Source organism: Macaca mulatta, chromosome 5 (assembly GCF_049350105.2).
Source record: "Macaca mulatta isolate MMU2019108-1 chromosome 5, T2T-MMU8v2.0, whole genome shotgun sequence".
NCBI lineage: Eukaryota > Metazoa > Chordata > Mammalia > Primates > Cercopithecidae > Macaca > Macaca mulatta.
Window position 1 is genome coordinate 9,108,245 of NC_133410.1, and position 17,406 is coordinate 9,125,650.

At 49.8% G+C, this 17,406-nt stretch overlaps 1 protein-coding gene across 1 annotated transcript in view; it reads right to left on the bottom strand.

Annotated features, from left to right (window-relative positions):
* SLC2A9 (solute carrier family 2 member 9) overlaps positions 1–17,406 on the bottom strand; it is a 198,903-nt gene that overhangs the window by 169,567 nt on the left and 11,930 nt on the right. The window contains 1 exon segment of the mRNA XM_078002570.1: positions 14,867–14,965. Within this exon segment, the coding sequence (XP_077858696.1) occupies positions 14,867–14,965 (99 nt within the window).

The following is a 17,406-nucleotide window of genomic DNA, read 5'->3' on the forward strand; positions in this document are numbered from 1 at the left end:
CAGATGAGGTGTCTGAGCCACAGAGCCACAAGCAGCCCTCCCAACCTCACACCACTGGCATGCCCCAGGGAGCCAGGATCCAGAGTCCATCTCTTAACCATTACTTTTTCCAGTTCTAAGTGTAGAAAATACAAAGATGATGATATCAATACCTCTGTTTTAGGGGAGAAGAGGAGACATGGAATGAAGATTGGCTGACTGCTAAGTATGTATCAGACATTTGGATATCTCATCTCATTCAAACCTTGTAGCCATCCTGAGAAGTTTCATTCACAACAGAGAACTCTGGAGTGGAGAAACACATCCCAAAGCCATGCCAAAGATGGTAGAACTGCAGGGCCTGCTAGACCGCACAGTGCTCTTCTCTTCCTGGACACACTGCCAGGCCACCTTACCGAGTCCCTTGCATCTAGGTGGGGCCATATGACTACTTCTCAAGCAAGGAGTGTGAGTATAAGGGACATGTGTCACCTCCACCAAGACATTTTGAGTCTGATTGCCTGCTCCACGCTTGCTCCTGTCAGCTGGCCAGCCGCAGAGGAACCAGCAGAGGACTCCAAAGTCCTAGAGAATGGTGGAACCACTTCACTTAAGGAATCGGGGTCCCTGAATGGCTTCATGGAACAGAGTGTTCCCGCTCATCTCCTTCAAATGAGGTGATATAAATGAAAACTTTCATTGTGTTAAGCCACTGAGATACAGGGGCTTGTTTATTATAGCAGCAAGTTTACCCTGCTGACGTAATCAACCCAACTACAGAGCCCATGCCATCACAATTGCACTGTGACCTGAGGCTTCAAGAAGAAGGAGAGATTTAGGCCAAGTCATAAAGGCTTGGAGATATAAGCCTTTACCTAGAGCTTTCCTTTTATGTGTTGGGAGAACTTGCTCCTGTTTGAAGAAAACATTCTGCAATAAAAATTTGCTTTAAGACCACTGTGGTAGGTAATCTCTAGGCCTGCTTTGGGACATCTCACTCATTCGTATCTCACTTGGGATTCCTTGTATTACTTTTTCATTCAGCAAACAACCACGAGGCACACTCTTGTATCTTTCTGTCTGACTTCACAGGTCTGCTTCCTCACTACCAGGGGCCCAGCTTCCCATCCTGTCTTCTAGATACAAATTATGCTGTTTCTTGCCTTCAAGGAGTTCAAGATCTAGTGGAGACAGTAGCCAAGTAAACATACAATTATAACATGGAGTAAAAATGCCATGATAGTAGGAAGCCAAGAAAGGCTGTGGAATCCAAGTCAAGCAAGCAAGAAGGGCAGATGGAGTGGGCTCAGGTGGAGGATGACAGACAGAGTGAACAGAATTATTGAAGGTGCAGAAACTGGAGACCACAGGTTGCCACAGAGGAGCTGTAAAAGACACAGTGGGTTGGAAGGTGGCCCAGTAGAAGTTTGGAGGTTGCCTGTACCTGGCTTTGCCTGCCAGTCTCAGGAGTGTACACAAAATTCTGTGGGCACTGGGGAGCCACTGGAGGGTTTTAGCATGGAATTGACAGCTCTAATTTGTGGTTAAAAAGGTTCTTCATAGGTGCAGTGTGAAGGCCATTTCAGGAATTAGACTACAGGCTGCTAGGCCTGTTAGGAAGCTCCTGCAATTGATATAAGATGATGAGTCTGATCAAAATTGTTATGAGTTGATGCAGAAGTATTGATGTTACGGCTAGTACTAACTACAGCCTAAACCGCAAACAATTGAGTAAGAGGCTACATGGTTAAAACAAAGGAGGCTTAACTCAGAGCCAAGAGTTCTGGCTTTAACACTTGCTTGCACCACTGAGTCTTTCTGTGATCTTGGGTGATCTTCAGCAATCTGTGTGCCTCTCTGGCAGTGCTGTCAATGTTAAGGGTCCTTGGAATTGGCTTTATTCCACTCTCAGCTCTGCCGCTTCTTTGCTGGGTGACCTTAAGTAAGTTACTTAACCTCTCTGTGCCTCAGGTTCCTCATCTGTTAAATTGTTGCCCTCCTTAAAGAGTTATTGTGAAGATTTAATGAGAGAATGAAGATACAGCACAGTGCTGGGCTGATATGAAGTACATAATAAAAACTGGAAGTTGGGGTGGTTAGTGATAGTGTTGTTGATATTATTATTTCTATATTTGTAAAATAAGGGGACTAGACTCATTTATTTGTCAGATTCAAGAATCCACGAATCATTTACCATTATCTCCCAGGCCAGGAACATGGAGGCCAAGCTTCTGGACATAAAATTGAACTCTGCAATTCCCAGCCAAGAAGACTGGCTTAGAACATCTCCAAATAATAAAAGAAATTGCCAGACAATGGGAGGCAAATTATCTTGTAGCCTGTTTAACAATACTAATGTGTCTTACTGATTCACACAGAGCCTCTCATGAACTCCCTTGGAATTATTCTCAGGAGTGCTATAAAAATACACGGAAGTAGAACACTTGGTGGCCGGGCCAGAGTACACACACCATTGCATAAGAGAGGAAGTCATGCCACAATGCCTTAGGGTTTTATAAAGACAGTCTGCACCACTGAACACACTGCCACAGGGAAGAACGAAGTCCAGAAGTCCTTTAAAAAGTGCCTGTTGCTGAACCAGGCCCTCTGAAGTTAGGGCCACACAAGAACAAAATTCCACAATCCCAGCAGTGCTACCTAATGTAGCCTGGCTCCCCGAGGTAAGGCCTCCTGTGTAGAAAAGAGCTTGCACAGCAGGCCTGAGACTTCTCTTCCTAGAAAAACCTGCTGCAGGGTAAGCCCTGGGCTTGCATCTGGGAATCTAGATGTTGGAAGGGTTGCCACCGTTCCCAGATCTGGTAAGAGTGACTCAATGTACCTAAACTGTGCAAACAGTGTGGCTTATGCTGTCTCAGTATGGCTTATATCTGCTTTCTTTCTGGAAATCTGGAATTTTCTGCTTGCCAAGCAGAGAGTTTCTAGATGACCACCCCCCAATAAAAACCCTGGACTCCGAGTCTCTAATGAGTTTCCTTGTTAGACAAATTTTACATGAGTTGTCATAACTTGTTGCTGTGGGGACGAAGTGCATCCCGCGAGGCTCTGCTGGAGGAGTTCTTTGGAGCTTGCCCCTGGTTTCCTCTGGACTTCACCCCTGCACCTCTTCCTCTGCTGACTTAGCACTGTGTGCCACCATTGTGGGCAGTCATAGCTGTGAGCACTTCCGCATTCCTGTGCCAATTCCTGTGCCAATGCCTGTGACTCACGCCAGGGAATTATCCTACCTGAAGGTGGTGTTCGGAGCCCTCAGTACACCTCCCTTGTGCTAAGAAAAACACTCAGCTCCCATTTTGGCTTGACTTGATCATTGGGTATGCAGGTTTGTGGTATTTTTTCCTCCTCCCCAAGTGATTCTCCCGGAGGAGCCTGGCTGACTCACTGGGAAAGAGGCTCCTGTGCCTCTAGACACCTGAGACGATTTTGTTTCCACAGCTAGCTTTCAGAATGAAATGAAACATGATGAAAGAGGAGACATCAGTTACAAGCAACAGCCAGGGAAGTAAGGCTTTCAGAGCCTCCTGGGTTTCCCCTCATCCACCTTTGCAGTGAGGGGGCAGCCAAAAGCTTGGGTTTAATGAGGGGAAACATAAAGAAGGTAAATTTCATTGTCTGTTTGGCCCCAGGCAGAAGCAGAGAAGTGAATGCACTCCCAATATCGTTTTTATTCAATCACAATCCTGAGCCTACCTCCTGCTGGAACATTCTTCTGAGAGGTTGCATAGCTGTGTTTACAGGGGACAGTGCATTGACGCAGACTTGAGATGATATTTTGCTCTCCTTTTTGCATATCCTCCGGTTGGCCAGAATGAAAAGGGCAAACTGTTTTCATTACCAGTCAAATCACTTCTGGTTGCTTGAGGTAGCAGGGGCTCCATCTGCAACATCAATTCTGGAATAACTCATTTATAGAACGGGAATAAGAACCCCTAGCTTGTAGATGAGGCCACCAGAAGGATGAAGTGAGGTGTGTGAAGTCCCGAGCATGATGTCAGCATATAGCAGGTCCTCAGTAAATGTCAGGGTCTTCCTGTGGGTCAGAAATAGGGTGTTTCTAGTTTCACTTGTCTGGTTTGTTCACACCAGCTGTGCCACTCCCACATGCCCCTCCGAGTGCCCCCACCTCCCATCTTGCTGGATCAGCTATCCCCAGCTTTCTGGCTACAGAAACCACTGCCTCCACCGCACTAAGCTGAGCTTCCTTGAGACTTGATGGGACCAAGGTCCTTTCCCCATTTGGCTCAATAAAGGCATTTTTCTTGGAGAAACTTTATGAAATGAGAAAATTCTGTATCAAAGAGGCAGGCTGTCCAGCTCTAATCGCTGGGACCTCCAGGGCATGGCGCAGGGGGAGTTGGCACCCACAGCCTGGGACACCTGGATACCAACGCCCCAGGCTGGAAAAGGTCCCTGGGCCCTCATCAGTCAGCAGCTGTGCTGGCTCTGATCAAACCAAACCAAACAATGACTCACAGCTCCCCATTTAAACAATGCAGCAGCGTCTCATATTAGAGAAAAACTGATAACAACCTCAGAGGCCCACATTAGGAGGACAGGACATCACAGAAGGCAGCTCCACACTGCTGTTCAACATCCTAGTGATGGAGGACTTTCAATAGCATAGAAAGGTGCTTACAAATAAATAGTAAGCCAAAAAAGAGAGTATTGAACAGTGTATATGGATGACCTTCGGATAAAGAACGGATTCAGATGAAACATTAAAAGCGGCCTCTGGATGGAGTCTGGGTTGTGACTGTGTTCAGGCCCAAGTGTACCGCCTATGGGCAGCCGTGGGCCAGTCACTCAATCTCTCCCTTATTTGTAAAACGGGGTTATTGGCATAATATCTGCCATATGGGACTGGTATACAAATGAGAGAGATCATCTGTCACACACAGAAGAATGTTTGTATGTGTAGCATCATTATCACATTTCTGTGCTGTTTTTTTTTTTTCTTTCTAATGGAAGTCTGTTGCTTTTACAGTTACTGAGATAAAGTGAGACAAAGCAAGAGGTAAAAATGAAAAGAGCGGGGGGTGAGGGGACGAAACTCTGGGATTCGGAGATACCCATTTTGTAGACATAATTGCCCGTTGTTTCTGCAGTGACAAAATGCACAGGGTCCTCCTGTAATCTCAGCCCTCTTCCACAAAGTCTTGAGCCTACTATGCCTCTCCCTCACCCCAACCAGAACTTATGTCATTTGACACAGTCTCTGCTCATCGTTCCCTCCTGCTTTCCTTGAGAACGGGTCTCAGGTCACATCAGAGGCACCTGCCATGGGACATGCTTCTTTCTCTAAGATCGCCTGGGTTCCCGGAGCAGCCTGCTAAGATGGCATTGTGGGGTGGGATCAATTGAAAGCACCAGAACTTGCTTCTGGGTTCTCTCTCTCTTGGTTCACCTGAATCTTCTTTGATCAGGTTCTAACATCTGCCGCTAATTGGGCGGCTCTACCCTTATAGAGAGAAATGTTGATTTTGCTTTTTATTATCATTTGTTTATCTGCCTTTAGGGAAGGAGCAGAGAGAGGAAAATAATAGAATATACCATTTATGCTGGGAAATGTATGAGGAGTCAAGTTAATTGCTCTACAGAAACCCTGGGCTTGAACATTAACACCATGGGGGATGAGCGTCTGTGTCTCCCCTCCCAAGAAGACAAAACATTGCCAACTCAAAAACCACTGGAAAAGTGAGTAATTTCTTATCAAAGCCAAGCCATTCAGTATTATTTGTGTGGCTGCCAGTGCTGTTTCAAATAAATCCTAATTTATATTGGATGGTATGGGGCCAGTGAGTTAGACTCCTAAAGTTAAGTTCTCATTCATTCTTTCTCACCCTTTCCTTCCCTCACTCACTAATTCATTTAATAAACATTTTTTGAGTATTTTCTGTTTATAACATGCATTTGTGTAATGTACATCTTATATATCCAGTAGACAATTGTATAATAAACTTTGGCTGGCTTTTGTCTCTGGTTCTTAGGAGGTAGCCTGTGAATTCTTGGGACTTCTTGAGTTATTCATGGCAGACCTCTCAGAACCCCCTTGATAGTGTATGTTAACAAGATACACTATCAGGTATCAGATACACTATACAGGATGGGGGTTGGCCATGCCAGAAAGACCAGCCATGTGATACAGGGTTGGGGCTTTGAACCGAGTGACATCAGCCCTACCTCCAGGGAAGAGAGGAGGACCAAAGATTGAGTCCAACCTTATGGCCAATGATTTGGTCAGTCACATCTACATGATGAAACCCCAATAAAAACTTGGAACACTGAAGCCTGGGTGAGCTTTCCTGGTAGACAGCAGTCTGTGGGTGGAGAGAGAACACCAGAGCTGGAATCCTTCCAGATCTTGCCCTGTGATCTCTTCTTGTGGCTTATTCTGATTTGTATCCTTTTTGCTATAATAAAGCTGTAATTCTAAGCATAGCACTTCCTGAGTTCTGTGAGTCATTTGAGCAAATTACCAAACCGGAAGGGGTAGTGAGAACCCCCAAATGTGTTACCATATGCTCAGGGAACCCCTGAGCCTGTCGCTGGTGTCTGAAGTGAGGCCAGTCTTGTGAACCACTGTGCTCTTAACCTGTGAAGTTTGGCCTAAATGGCTAGTTAGCATCAGGAGTCATGGCGAAGCTGTGTGCAAGGTACTTTAATAGACGCCAGGGAAACAAATGAACAGTATTGTTTTGGGTGACACTTTGATCTGTACAATCCTAACTTTTGCTAAGCCTCCAAGCATTTTCCCCAAGCTACAGGCTAGGAACTGCACAAACAGGCACCAAGTTCACTCTCTATCCTTGTGATTAGCCCTGAACTGTCCCTCCCACCTCACCTTCTGTTCCCCCAACCGCTGCATTCCCTGTTTGCTTTCTCATTTTTATTTTCACTCATGCCTCCTATTCAACACACTCATTACCTCAACTTTGGTGCTTTTCTCTTGGTGACTTTTCTTAATGTCCATCCCCAAGTGGTCATTCTGCCTAGGCTGGCTGTTCTCTTGGGCTCACTGCAATGTGGGTTCCTCCTACAGTCATGGGAAGTGCATGAGTCCTGGGTCAGGAATCCATCCAGGTCTATCACCTCAATAGTTGCTTCTCATGGATCAGCTACTCTTGAACACCACACCCCTTGGCTTGTTTTTTGTCTTGGTTGGGCCCTTTTGGACTGAAGTCTGGGCTTCATATTGTCCGCCCTGCCACAGACCTTGCATTTCTTTAGAACACTGCTTCCATAATCTTCCTATGGGCTCTGTGGACAACACCCATGAGCAAGAGGAGCTTTGATGCTTTGCCCAGGCACTGGGTTTGCCCAGGCACCATCATCATGCTTTGCCCAGGCACCGTCATCCCACCCAGGCCTTTATCAGCACTGTCTGCCCATTTCAGTCCCTAGAGAATGGCCCTTGGGGCTCAGAACCCCCCACTCCAGTCTGTGGGTCTCCATCCAGCCCTCAACAATCTCTCAGGTGGATTCTAGACACTGGGTGCTCACAGGTACCAAGAGGACTTCTTTCAGCACAACTCTGGCAATCATCCCAGATGACTCTAGCAGTATAATGAAGCAGGTTCCAGGCACGGCAACATTTTCCTACCAAAGGTCAAGGATTACAATGGCATAAATCTGAAGCCATTTGCAAGGATTCAGGTGAGCATATTTGCATGCATGACTGTCTGAAAATTCAGGCTGCATTTGATTGGTATGCAAATTAGCCCTGAATTTGGCAGTCTTTTACAATAACTTCAGGATGTTTTAGACAGACAGGTAGGTAGATGGATAGACAGAAAGATACAACTATGCCAATTAGAGCTAGTCACCGGAAACAGAAAGGACAAAGCCTAGACAATCAGCAAAACATGAACAAAAGAAAGGAGATTAGAAAGCAAATATCTTCAGGAAGATTTAGGTGCTCGCATTTAGATGCTATGCAGCACAGGCTGTGGATTAATTATTCAGCCAGCCAGCCCTCTGCCCAGAGGGACTAATGACACAAGGAATCTACAAGAGCCTCCTCCCTTTCCTAAAACTTCTAGCACAGGGGTTAGCCAACAATTGGCCAGCAAGTGAAATCCTAGACCACCATCTATTTCGTAAACAAAATTTTATTGGCACAGACCCTGGCCCATTCATTTACATATCATCTATAAATGCTTTATCTCTACATAGCAGAGCTTAGTAGTTGCAACACAGGCCATATGGCCAACAAAGCAAAAACCATGCACTATCTGGACCTCCACAGAACATTTGCTGGACCTTCACAGAACGTTTGCCGACTCACAGAATGCAGCAGATCAGCCTAGTGGAACAGAAAGAAGGGATACTCAGGAATTACACAGACCAGGGTCCAAGTCCCCATCTGTGAACATGGTGGAGGCGGTCCTAGAATTTTTCCATAGGACAGACTCACAGCTGGCAATTTGTTTGAGAGTGAAGAGACCTAAGGACTTGCCTTGGACTCACTTTAAATTTAAATTTATCCATTTGCTCATTTAGCAAATATTCTTTATGAATGCTTACAATGTGTCAGCCATTGTTCTACGTGCTGACACTGCAGAAGCAAGCACCTTTCTAAAGTGAAAGGAAGGATGGACAAGAAGTAAAGGAATATATCGTATCTCAGCTAGTGTTAAATACCATGAGAAGAAATAAATTCACTGAGGGCTAAAGTGTGACAGAGGGGCGCCATTTTGGATAGGCTGGTCAGGGAAGACATTTCTGAAGAGGGAACATCTGAGCAGAGGCCAGAAGTAACCAAAGGAAAGTGCACAGGAAAATCAGAGGAAGAGCACTGCAGCCAGCAGGAGCAGCATGCAAAAAGGCCCTAAGGTTCCAGTGTGCAGTGTGTTTGAGGGGAAGCAAGTGGGGAGAAGGTTGTGTAAATGGAGAAGAGGGAGTGAGCGGGGAAATGATGATAGAGTGGTCACAAGGCCCCAGGTACCGTGTAGGTCACCACAGTCTGGCTTGTTTTCTAGATATAGCAGGTTTTGAGCGGAGGGACAATACATTCTTCCTTCATTTGTCAAGGATCCCTTTGGCCTCTGGGTAGAGAATAAACTGTAGGAACCAGAGTGGAAACAGAGAAACCAGTTAGGGTTTAGTCTAGAGAGTGAACAGAGCCTAGCTACTGTGGTGTTCATCATGGTGATCAATGCACCAGCACAGCACAGATAACCCTGAGTTTCAACAGCTAAGGACAATAAGAACCTCTTGCCAGTTCATGCAAAGTCCAGTGTGCATTTAACGGTTCTCTGCCATCCAGGGAAAGAAAGAACTGAATATCCTGAGGGATGCTGCCAAAAACCAGGCCTCATGCGGCCTATCAGCACCTCTGTTCACATCCCACCCACCAAGCTGGCCAAGGACCCTTGTGGATGCATGAGGCGCAGGTGTTCTCTTCCAAATGGGGCACAAAAAGTAGTCAGATCCTGGGGATTCTTGGAAAGTTGGGTGGCCAGGAGGCACATCCAGGTGATCGTGTTGAGGAGAGGTCAGTGGGAATTTTTAGGAAGTGTCCCATCCCTGAAACTTGGATGCATTGGCTTCCCTCAGCCTCAGTTTCCTCGCCTTTAAAAGGGGGTTAGTGATGGCTCCCTTGCAATATTGTAACAAGGATCCAATGTGTGCACAATTCAGAACTCGGCCAAGTGCAGAGCTAGTGCCCAGAGGTGAGTTATTTTTGTTTTCAGCATTACAGAAAGTTTCCAAATATCTGAGGAGAGAGGAGCACCGAGAGTTTTTAAGGTTGAGGCTGCCACGGCAGCTACTGCATGGATTGTTCTAATGGTGCAAGCTGCCTCCCCCGAAGGTAAATGCCCACGGCCTGCAGTCTGTGCCCCGATCACCTGGGCCCCCAGTTATCCAACAGCTGGAGAGGCGAAGCTGGCTGGGCCAGGGACTTGCGAGACTGGGCCGGTGCTAAAGACAGCATCCCTTCCCATGGGGCGGCATCCACACACCACCCCCTGGTGGCAGCCTTTGTTCATCATGTCTGCGAGCAGACACCCACCCAGCACCCAAAGCAGCACTAATGTCTGCACCTCTTCCATTCCAAGGGTTTCTTTCTTCTTCTCAAGAGCCCAGCACCCCAGGTGAAGCCTCGCTCTTGCACCGCAAACCCCCACCAGGCTTGGGTCCTTCCAGCCTGCGTTAGATCCCATTCCTTAGAGTCTCTGCTCTGTTCCTGGTCTCCCTGGTCCTGGGGCTGCCTCACTCACCCATTCCTATGCCCACTGCAAGGGGAAGAGAGAATTCGAGGTGATCACTGGACGCTGGGCTGAGCTCCTCCAGCATCACGTCTCCTTTAATTTCACAGCGACCTCACAAGGGGCTCGACGCCAGCCCTCTACAGAGGCACCTACGTGGGGAGCTGGGATTCTGTGCAGGCCTGCTCAGCTCACGCTCGGGGTGGTCTCCACCTCGGGAGGGCCTCCCAGGGTGAGCCTCGGCCCTCAGCCTGCTCACAGCCTGGGTGGTGCCGGATCATGCTCCTGTTCTGGCCTCCGCAACCTTTCTGGTCTGGCCTCAGCTCCCCTTTCCAGCCTCTACCTCTCCAGCCCCTTGGGCCCCACATCCAGTTACCTTTAGGTCTTCACCATTCCCAGAAAGCCTCGAGCTTTCTCTTTCAAGCCCCAGAGAGGCCCGACTGACCTCCCCAGGTAGAATAAAGTCCTTCAGCTGTCCTGTGGCTGCATGCAGCCTGCCTCATTGTCTGGTATTTATTAAGCCTCTGTGACTGCTGCTGGTCTGGGGGCACCTCGAGGACATGGACGTATGTGGTATTCATCTTTCTACCCCAGACACAACAAGGTCAACACCCAGGGAAGGGCGCTGAAGGATTCCTGAAGAGTGATCCCTCTCTTCTCACAAAGCAGCACGAGTAAACAGAAAACATCAGGGCCTTTAGGCCGAGCAGAGCAGAGGTTACAGGACCGCAAACCCCACAGGGAGGGAAGAGTTTGGGGAGTGATTCTAGCCACTAATAAAGCCGTCTCTGGTTTCTCAGTTGGATCAGGTCCTTTATGAGGATTGCTCTACGAGATCCCTGAGGGAGGGAGGGGTCGGGACAGGATTCAGACGATCACAGGTTTCTACCTATAACACGACGGCAGCATCATCCACCTTGTCCTTGAGCCCCTAGGTTGTTGCAGTGAGACCTTGCCCTGTCTTTTGGTTGGTAGATGGACAGGTAAGCAGCCCTGGGCTTGCTGTGGCTCCTCCCATCTCCCCTTGTTCCTCTTTGCTTTCATCGATCATGTTAAACTCCCCCACAGCTGGACTGCTGGTGCCTGCCATTAATGGTCAGGGGCAGGAAGGAGCAGCGGAGCGCAGGGCATGGGTCTTGGATTCAGACAGACCTGGGTTTGAATTCCAGCACTGCCACCTCCTGGCTGTGTGATCCTGGGCAAGCTGCTTAAACTCTGAGCCTCTGTTTCTTTGTTCATGAAATGAAGGTAACATCAATAATTAACTACCTTGAGCCGAATTGTGTCCCCTCCAAAAATGTTGCATGACATTTTTGTTGCAAGGATGGCGCATGTTGAAGCCCTAACCCCGATGTGATGGTATTTGGAGGTGAGGCCTTTGTGAGGTTACTGGGGTTAGCGGAGGTCATGGGGGTGGCCTCATGGTGGGATGAGTGTCTTTTACTCCCTTGCACTTTTCCTCCCTCTGCTGTGTACAGACAGTGAGAAAGAGGCCGTCTGCAAGCCGGAAGGACGGTCCTCACCACACAACGAATCCACTGGCACTTTGATTTTGGATTTCCAGGCTGGAGAAGTATGGGAAAATAAATGTCTATTTCTGAAGACCCCAGCCTGTGCTATTTTGTTACAGCCAAAGACACTGACGTCTCAGTATTTCTGAGAATGGAATGCGCCTGGCACGCAGTACATTTTGGCAGAGTTGATGAGCTGGTGATCACAGTCTCTGCTCCTCTTCAAAGACAGACGGCACATGCAGGGAAGTAGCTGCCCAACTGGGGATGACACTTCCCAGCCCCTGGATCTGGGCAGATGGCTCAGTCCTGGACTCAAGGCCTTCTCGGGGTGCTTGCTCTGGGCTCCTGTAAAGTATGCATGACGAGCCATGGTCTCGAGGCTCAAAGGACATCAGGCTAAAAAGTGCCTCGTGATGTCTCAAGACTGAACACCTTGCTGTTCATGCTGGCCACAGAGGTAGAGCTCTGATAGCCCGAACAAGAAGTCCCGTGGCCTAACACTGGCTGGCACAGAAAGGATCTGTTTTAAAAATGACTGAAAATGTGTCTGATGCCTGGGAAACCAGAAGCCCACCCAGGGCCAAACTCTGGCTCCACTTGCTATGTGACTGTGGGCAAGTCAGTGAACAGTGTGCCTCAGTTTCGTCATCTGTAAAATGGGAATAATAATGATCTATACCTCACAGGGCTGTCATGAGGGTGCACTGAGCTGATTAATGCGTCAAAACTGCATGGAGGAGGGCCTGCACCTCATGCGGGCTTTTTCCATCTGTGCTGTTACTGATGCTGTCATAATATATGTTATTCATCTTAAGAAACATAAAGGCCACCCTGGCTGTGTAGGTCTTCAGAAATCCCCTCCTCTCCCGAAATGGAGGGAGGGCATGTTAAACCCTCTTTGTCTGGCTTACCACGGTCTTTCCCATTAAATACCTCTAAGCTCTGGCCCCTCCTGTCCTTCTCACTGACATCAAAGTTGCTTTTCTAAAAAACAGTGAGCATATTAAATAAGTAAACAAATAAGGGGGCACGTGTTCTCAGGACCTCCTGAGGCTGTGTCATAGTTAAAGAAAAACAAATTTTAATTTAAAAAACTGTGAGTTGTAAACCCCCACCCCCATGAAACTGCCATGGTTCCCCAGTGCCCAAGACTAAAATCCTGATCCTCAGCCTAAGATCTTAGGCCCTCTTCTTTTGACTTCATCCTGCTTTTCCACCTGTTCTTTCATCCCAGCTCCCCATTCCCCCTAGGTACTGGCATATCACACGCTATTAACTTCCTACTATGCCACCATGTGGGCACAGTCGGGCCTTTGTGTGTGTGCTTCAGCTCCCTACCTCCCTGTGACACCTGTGGAAATCCTACACATCCCTCATGGCTCAGCTCAAATACCACCTCCTCCAGGTTGTCTTCCCTGATCCCCAGAGTTGGACACATCATAAACTTTCAACAATGCTTGCTAAATGAATAAGTGAGTAATGGGATTGCTCCTTCCTCATGTTCCCACAGTCAGTGCTTGAACCCATAACATTCTATCCCAGGTGCAAGTTTCACATATCTCTGCTCCACAAGCCATGAGCGCAAAGGATCTGCCCCCTCTCACCTGGATGTTTTGATGAACTTTCAAGATGAAGCAAGAGTCCAAATTCCTAGCCCTCTTTCAAAGACAAATATGGACAAGTCAGATCCCCATCTTGAGATGACGCCACAATGACAAAATCAAAGATCACCGACTGTTGCCAGTGCTTGCTGAAGCCATCTAGGCCCCCTGGTTTTCAAACTGTTTTTAGCAACAGAACTGAACAATGTCAAATAATTAACAAACTTTTTCAACATAGAACTGATCTGCGCAAATAGTGCTTAGATCCCTGAGGCACCTCTGCAAAATTCCAGGGCTCCTGGGAACCTTTGAGGCTCACGGGCCCAGGCTTCCCCTGTGTTTTATACACAAGGATGCCCGACTCCCAAGCAAGGAAAAGCCTGGAAGGCACTCGGGGCTGTCCTCAGCCTGCTTCCTGTCTGCCCCCAAAACAGCCTGTGTGCTCCAAGAAACTGGAGCTCCCTACATTTCCCCAGATGTGTCCTACAACCGGGCCCCCATCCATCACTCCACCTTCCAAACTTGCTCAGGCATCACTTCCTGCAGGAAAGCTTCCCTTAACCCTCCATCCTGCCCTTACCCGTGGGTGGTGGTGGGTCAAAACCAAAGCCAGCACCCACAGGATAGCACCTAAACCTTACAGCCTAGGTAGGCGGGACCCAACCTTTAACTGCAAACCAGAGGCACAATGTGAAGAGGGCCTGGGAGAATTGCACCTGGATCTGATTTCAGAGTAAACCACAAGCCAAAGACGGGTCTTATCCAGCAGATACCTGAGTGGCCTCTGGTTGTAATTTAAAGTCAACAACAACAGGCCGGGTGCGGTGACTCAAGCCTATAATCCCAGCACTTTGGGAGGCCAAGGTGGGCAGATCGCTTGAGGCCAGGAGTTCCAGACCACACTGGCCAACATGGCGAAACACCATCTCCACAAATACAAAAATTAGCCGGGTATAGTGGCGCACGCCTGTAGCCCCAGTTACTCGGGAGGCTGAGGCCGGAGAATCACTTGAACCCGAGAGGCAGAGGTTGCAGTGAGCCGAGATCCCAACACTGGACTCCAGCCTGGTGATAGGGTGAGACTCCATCTCAAAGATTAGATAGATAGATAGATAGATAGATAGATAGATAGATAGATAGGATAGATAGATAGATACGAACAACAACAAAACAAATCAAGAAAATGTCCAAGTTTCCATGCATAAGGCCCCTCCTGCTCCTTTCCCCGGCATTAGGGGCCAGAGGACAGCTCCCCACCCCACCCCGGGACTTCCGAAGCCCCCTCTCATCGAGTCTCCCAACGTTCTCTCAGGACACCCACCCTCCAGCCGCAAGAACTGTCATTCCCCGCCCCCTGTCCCCGTGTCATCATTGTCTGTTTTTGTGCCTACCCGCCGCCCCCCCCCCGCCCCCCCTCCGAGCGGGGCCTGGTGTCTGTCCCTGCGGCGTCCCGCACGAGACCGGGCGCTGGAGCCCAGGGCCCTTGCGCACCCGAAGGTTTCCGCGGGGCCGCAGTGCCCTCTGCCGGGCCTTGGCGCGCACTCACCGGGGCGGGGGCGTTCACCACCGACAGGCTGTAGCCGTAGAGGAAGGAGGAGCCGAAGGCGCCCGCGAGGGAGGCCACGAGGGGCGAGCAGGACCAGTCCTAGGCGGAGAAGAAATCACGTCAGAGCCGGCACCGGGCGCGCAGCCAGGTCCGAGGGAAGACCTGGAACGTTCCCTCAGCTGGGGGAGGCCTTCCGGGGGAGAAGTCGTTGTCCTTGGCTGGGATGGAGGCAGAGAGAAGAGACGCAAATTGAGGGCCTGCAGACAGGGTTCGGGTCCACGTCCGCGTGCGCAGGCCGGGCGCCCTCAGGTTTAGCGGCCACGCCCCTGCCTTCCTTCCGGGTTGCGTGAGGATCCCTGAAACGCAGTTTTCAGCAGGTGCTCTGAGCAGCTCCACATGATCCTTTTCGCGAATTTGGCGAGTGTCCGACCCGGACAGAAAAATGCAAAGCCAGACTCCAAGCGCTATCAGCCAGGCGTGATTCTAAGCACTTTCTGAGCATTGTCTCTGAGTCCTTAGATCAGTGCTGTTATATCCTGTATTACAGGTGAGGAAAGAGGGGCACGGAGCGTGGCTGGTGCTATCTGTGATGGGGACTGAAGTCTAGGTGGCCTGGCTTCAGTGCCCCTGTAGTCACCACTGCACAGTCCCCTGCTGACTCGTCACCTGAGTGCAGTGTCCAGGGGCCTGAGGTTGCTGACCACCACACAAATGTGCACACACACACACATGCACATACTGTTCTAGGCTGAGGTGTCAAACTACAGGGGCTGGTCCAAGCCTTGGGACAAGGGCATGCAGACATAGAGATGCAAGGTTTGGCACAGAGAACAGGGTGTCTGCCTTGGTGTTGTCCTGTCCTGCAGCCCCATCTAAAGACAGCCACCACCAGGACAGGGCCACAGGGCAGAAACACCTGGATCCCTGGCAAAGGCTGACAAACTGGCACAAGCCAGGGCAGGAGGGACGGCCATCCTCAGCTGGTGGGGGAATATGGGCCAAGTGGACAGGGACCAGGTGCTCCAGAATGCACTTTCTTTGCCATCATTTGACATATTTGTGAGTGTGTGTTTTGTAGGCGCCAGGCCCTGACAGCGCTGTGGGGATGCAGCAGTGAAGAAGACAGATGGGTCCATGGTTCAGGGACCCGAATCAGTCAAATCCCATCTGGAATGGAATGTGGGTCTCTAATGGCCACTTCCCTGCTCTGCCCATCTCGTTTGTCTCCTCTAGTGCTACCAGCCACAAGATAGAGCTTTGGGGCTTTGAGCCAAGTGATATCAGCTTTACCTCCAGGGACGGCCCCATCAGCTGTAGGAGCCTGATCAAGTGACTTGACTTTTCTGGGGCTCAGCTTACCCACCCGTGAAATGGGATCTCAATAGCAGCCCTGGCCACATATGTTGTTGAGGAGCTGCTGCAGAGGAGGTGCTCCGTAGAGGCTGCTGATCACATGCGGGGGCAAGAGGGAGCATTTATAAGCCTTGGGGATGGGTGCTGCCAAGTGAAATGTAGGACCAGAATATTTTTCTACAGTGAGAGGAGCTTGAGCTGAATGGGGATCCCCAATGGAACAGAATCACATTTCAGATGAAATGCCTGTTGTCTATCATTCTTTCTCTTTAAACCTATCCTCTGAGTCTTAGCACAGATACCACTTCTTCTGAGCCCCTGGACTGTGCCATCGTTTCTGTGCCCTGTGCCTTCTTTGCTCCCAGCCCCGATGTCCTTAGAGGACACAGACCCCTCCCTTATCTGCACCCCATCAGATTGGGAGCACCTGGTGTGAAGTGCCCCTGCCAGAGGCTGGTGAAGGGCCCGTGGGGGCCGTCTCCTCCTGCCTCAGCTGTGCTCCCCGGAGCCCTCTGCCTGTGTGGCCCGCCTGTGCCCTCCACCCGCTCCCCACTCACTGCAGGGGCAGAGGGCGCCCGCTGACCGACGGCGCTGCTGCCCGTGCCATGCCCCAGGGAGGGTAAGAAGAGGGACACCACCATACAAGCACGGGGCAGGGCAGTCTGCCACTATAGCCTCGTTCCATGTACACACCCAGCCTACCAGAGACACTGTTGCCCCAGTCAGCTGGGGCTTGGAGAGAGTATGCCAAAGTCACACAGATGGAGAAGTGCAACTCAAACTGGGGCCTCCCTGCCTCAAAGCCCTAGATCCCCCAGCCACATGCTGCCAGGCTGGGGCTGAGCACTGTCACATGGCTGCCACCCAGGCCTGCCCTACCCGCAGCCCTCCAGCCATGCAGAAAAGGTGTCTGTATTTACCTTTCTTCTCCCCCCACCTGGCACCCCGCTCCTCAGGTGGTCACACTCCAGCAGTGCCCTCCCTGGCCCTGGAGGCCCGGCATGGCTGGTGTCATCTGTGAGGGAAACTAGGCCCAGTTCCTTGGAATTCATATTTTGTTTCCTTGCCACAGGTCTCGGTGACCCAGCTGATGGCTCAGTCCAGGGACCCCGGACTCTGCCAAGGCATCTCCGTGAATGAGGAGGCAGAGTCCACTTGAAGGAGGGCAGGAATTCCCGACAGGAAGT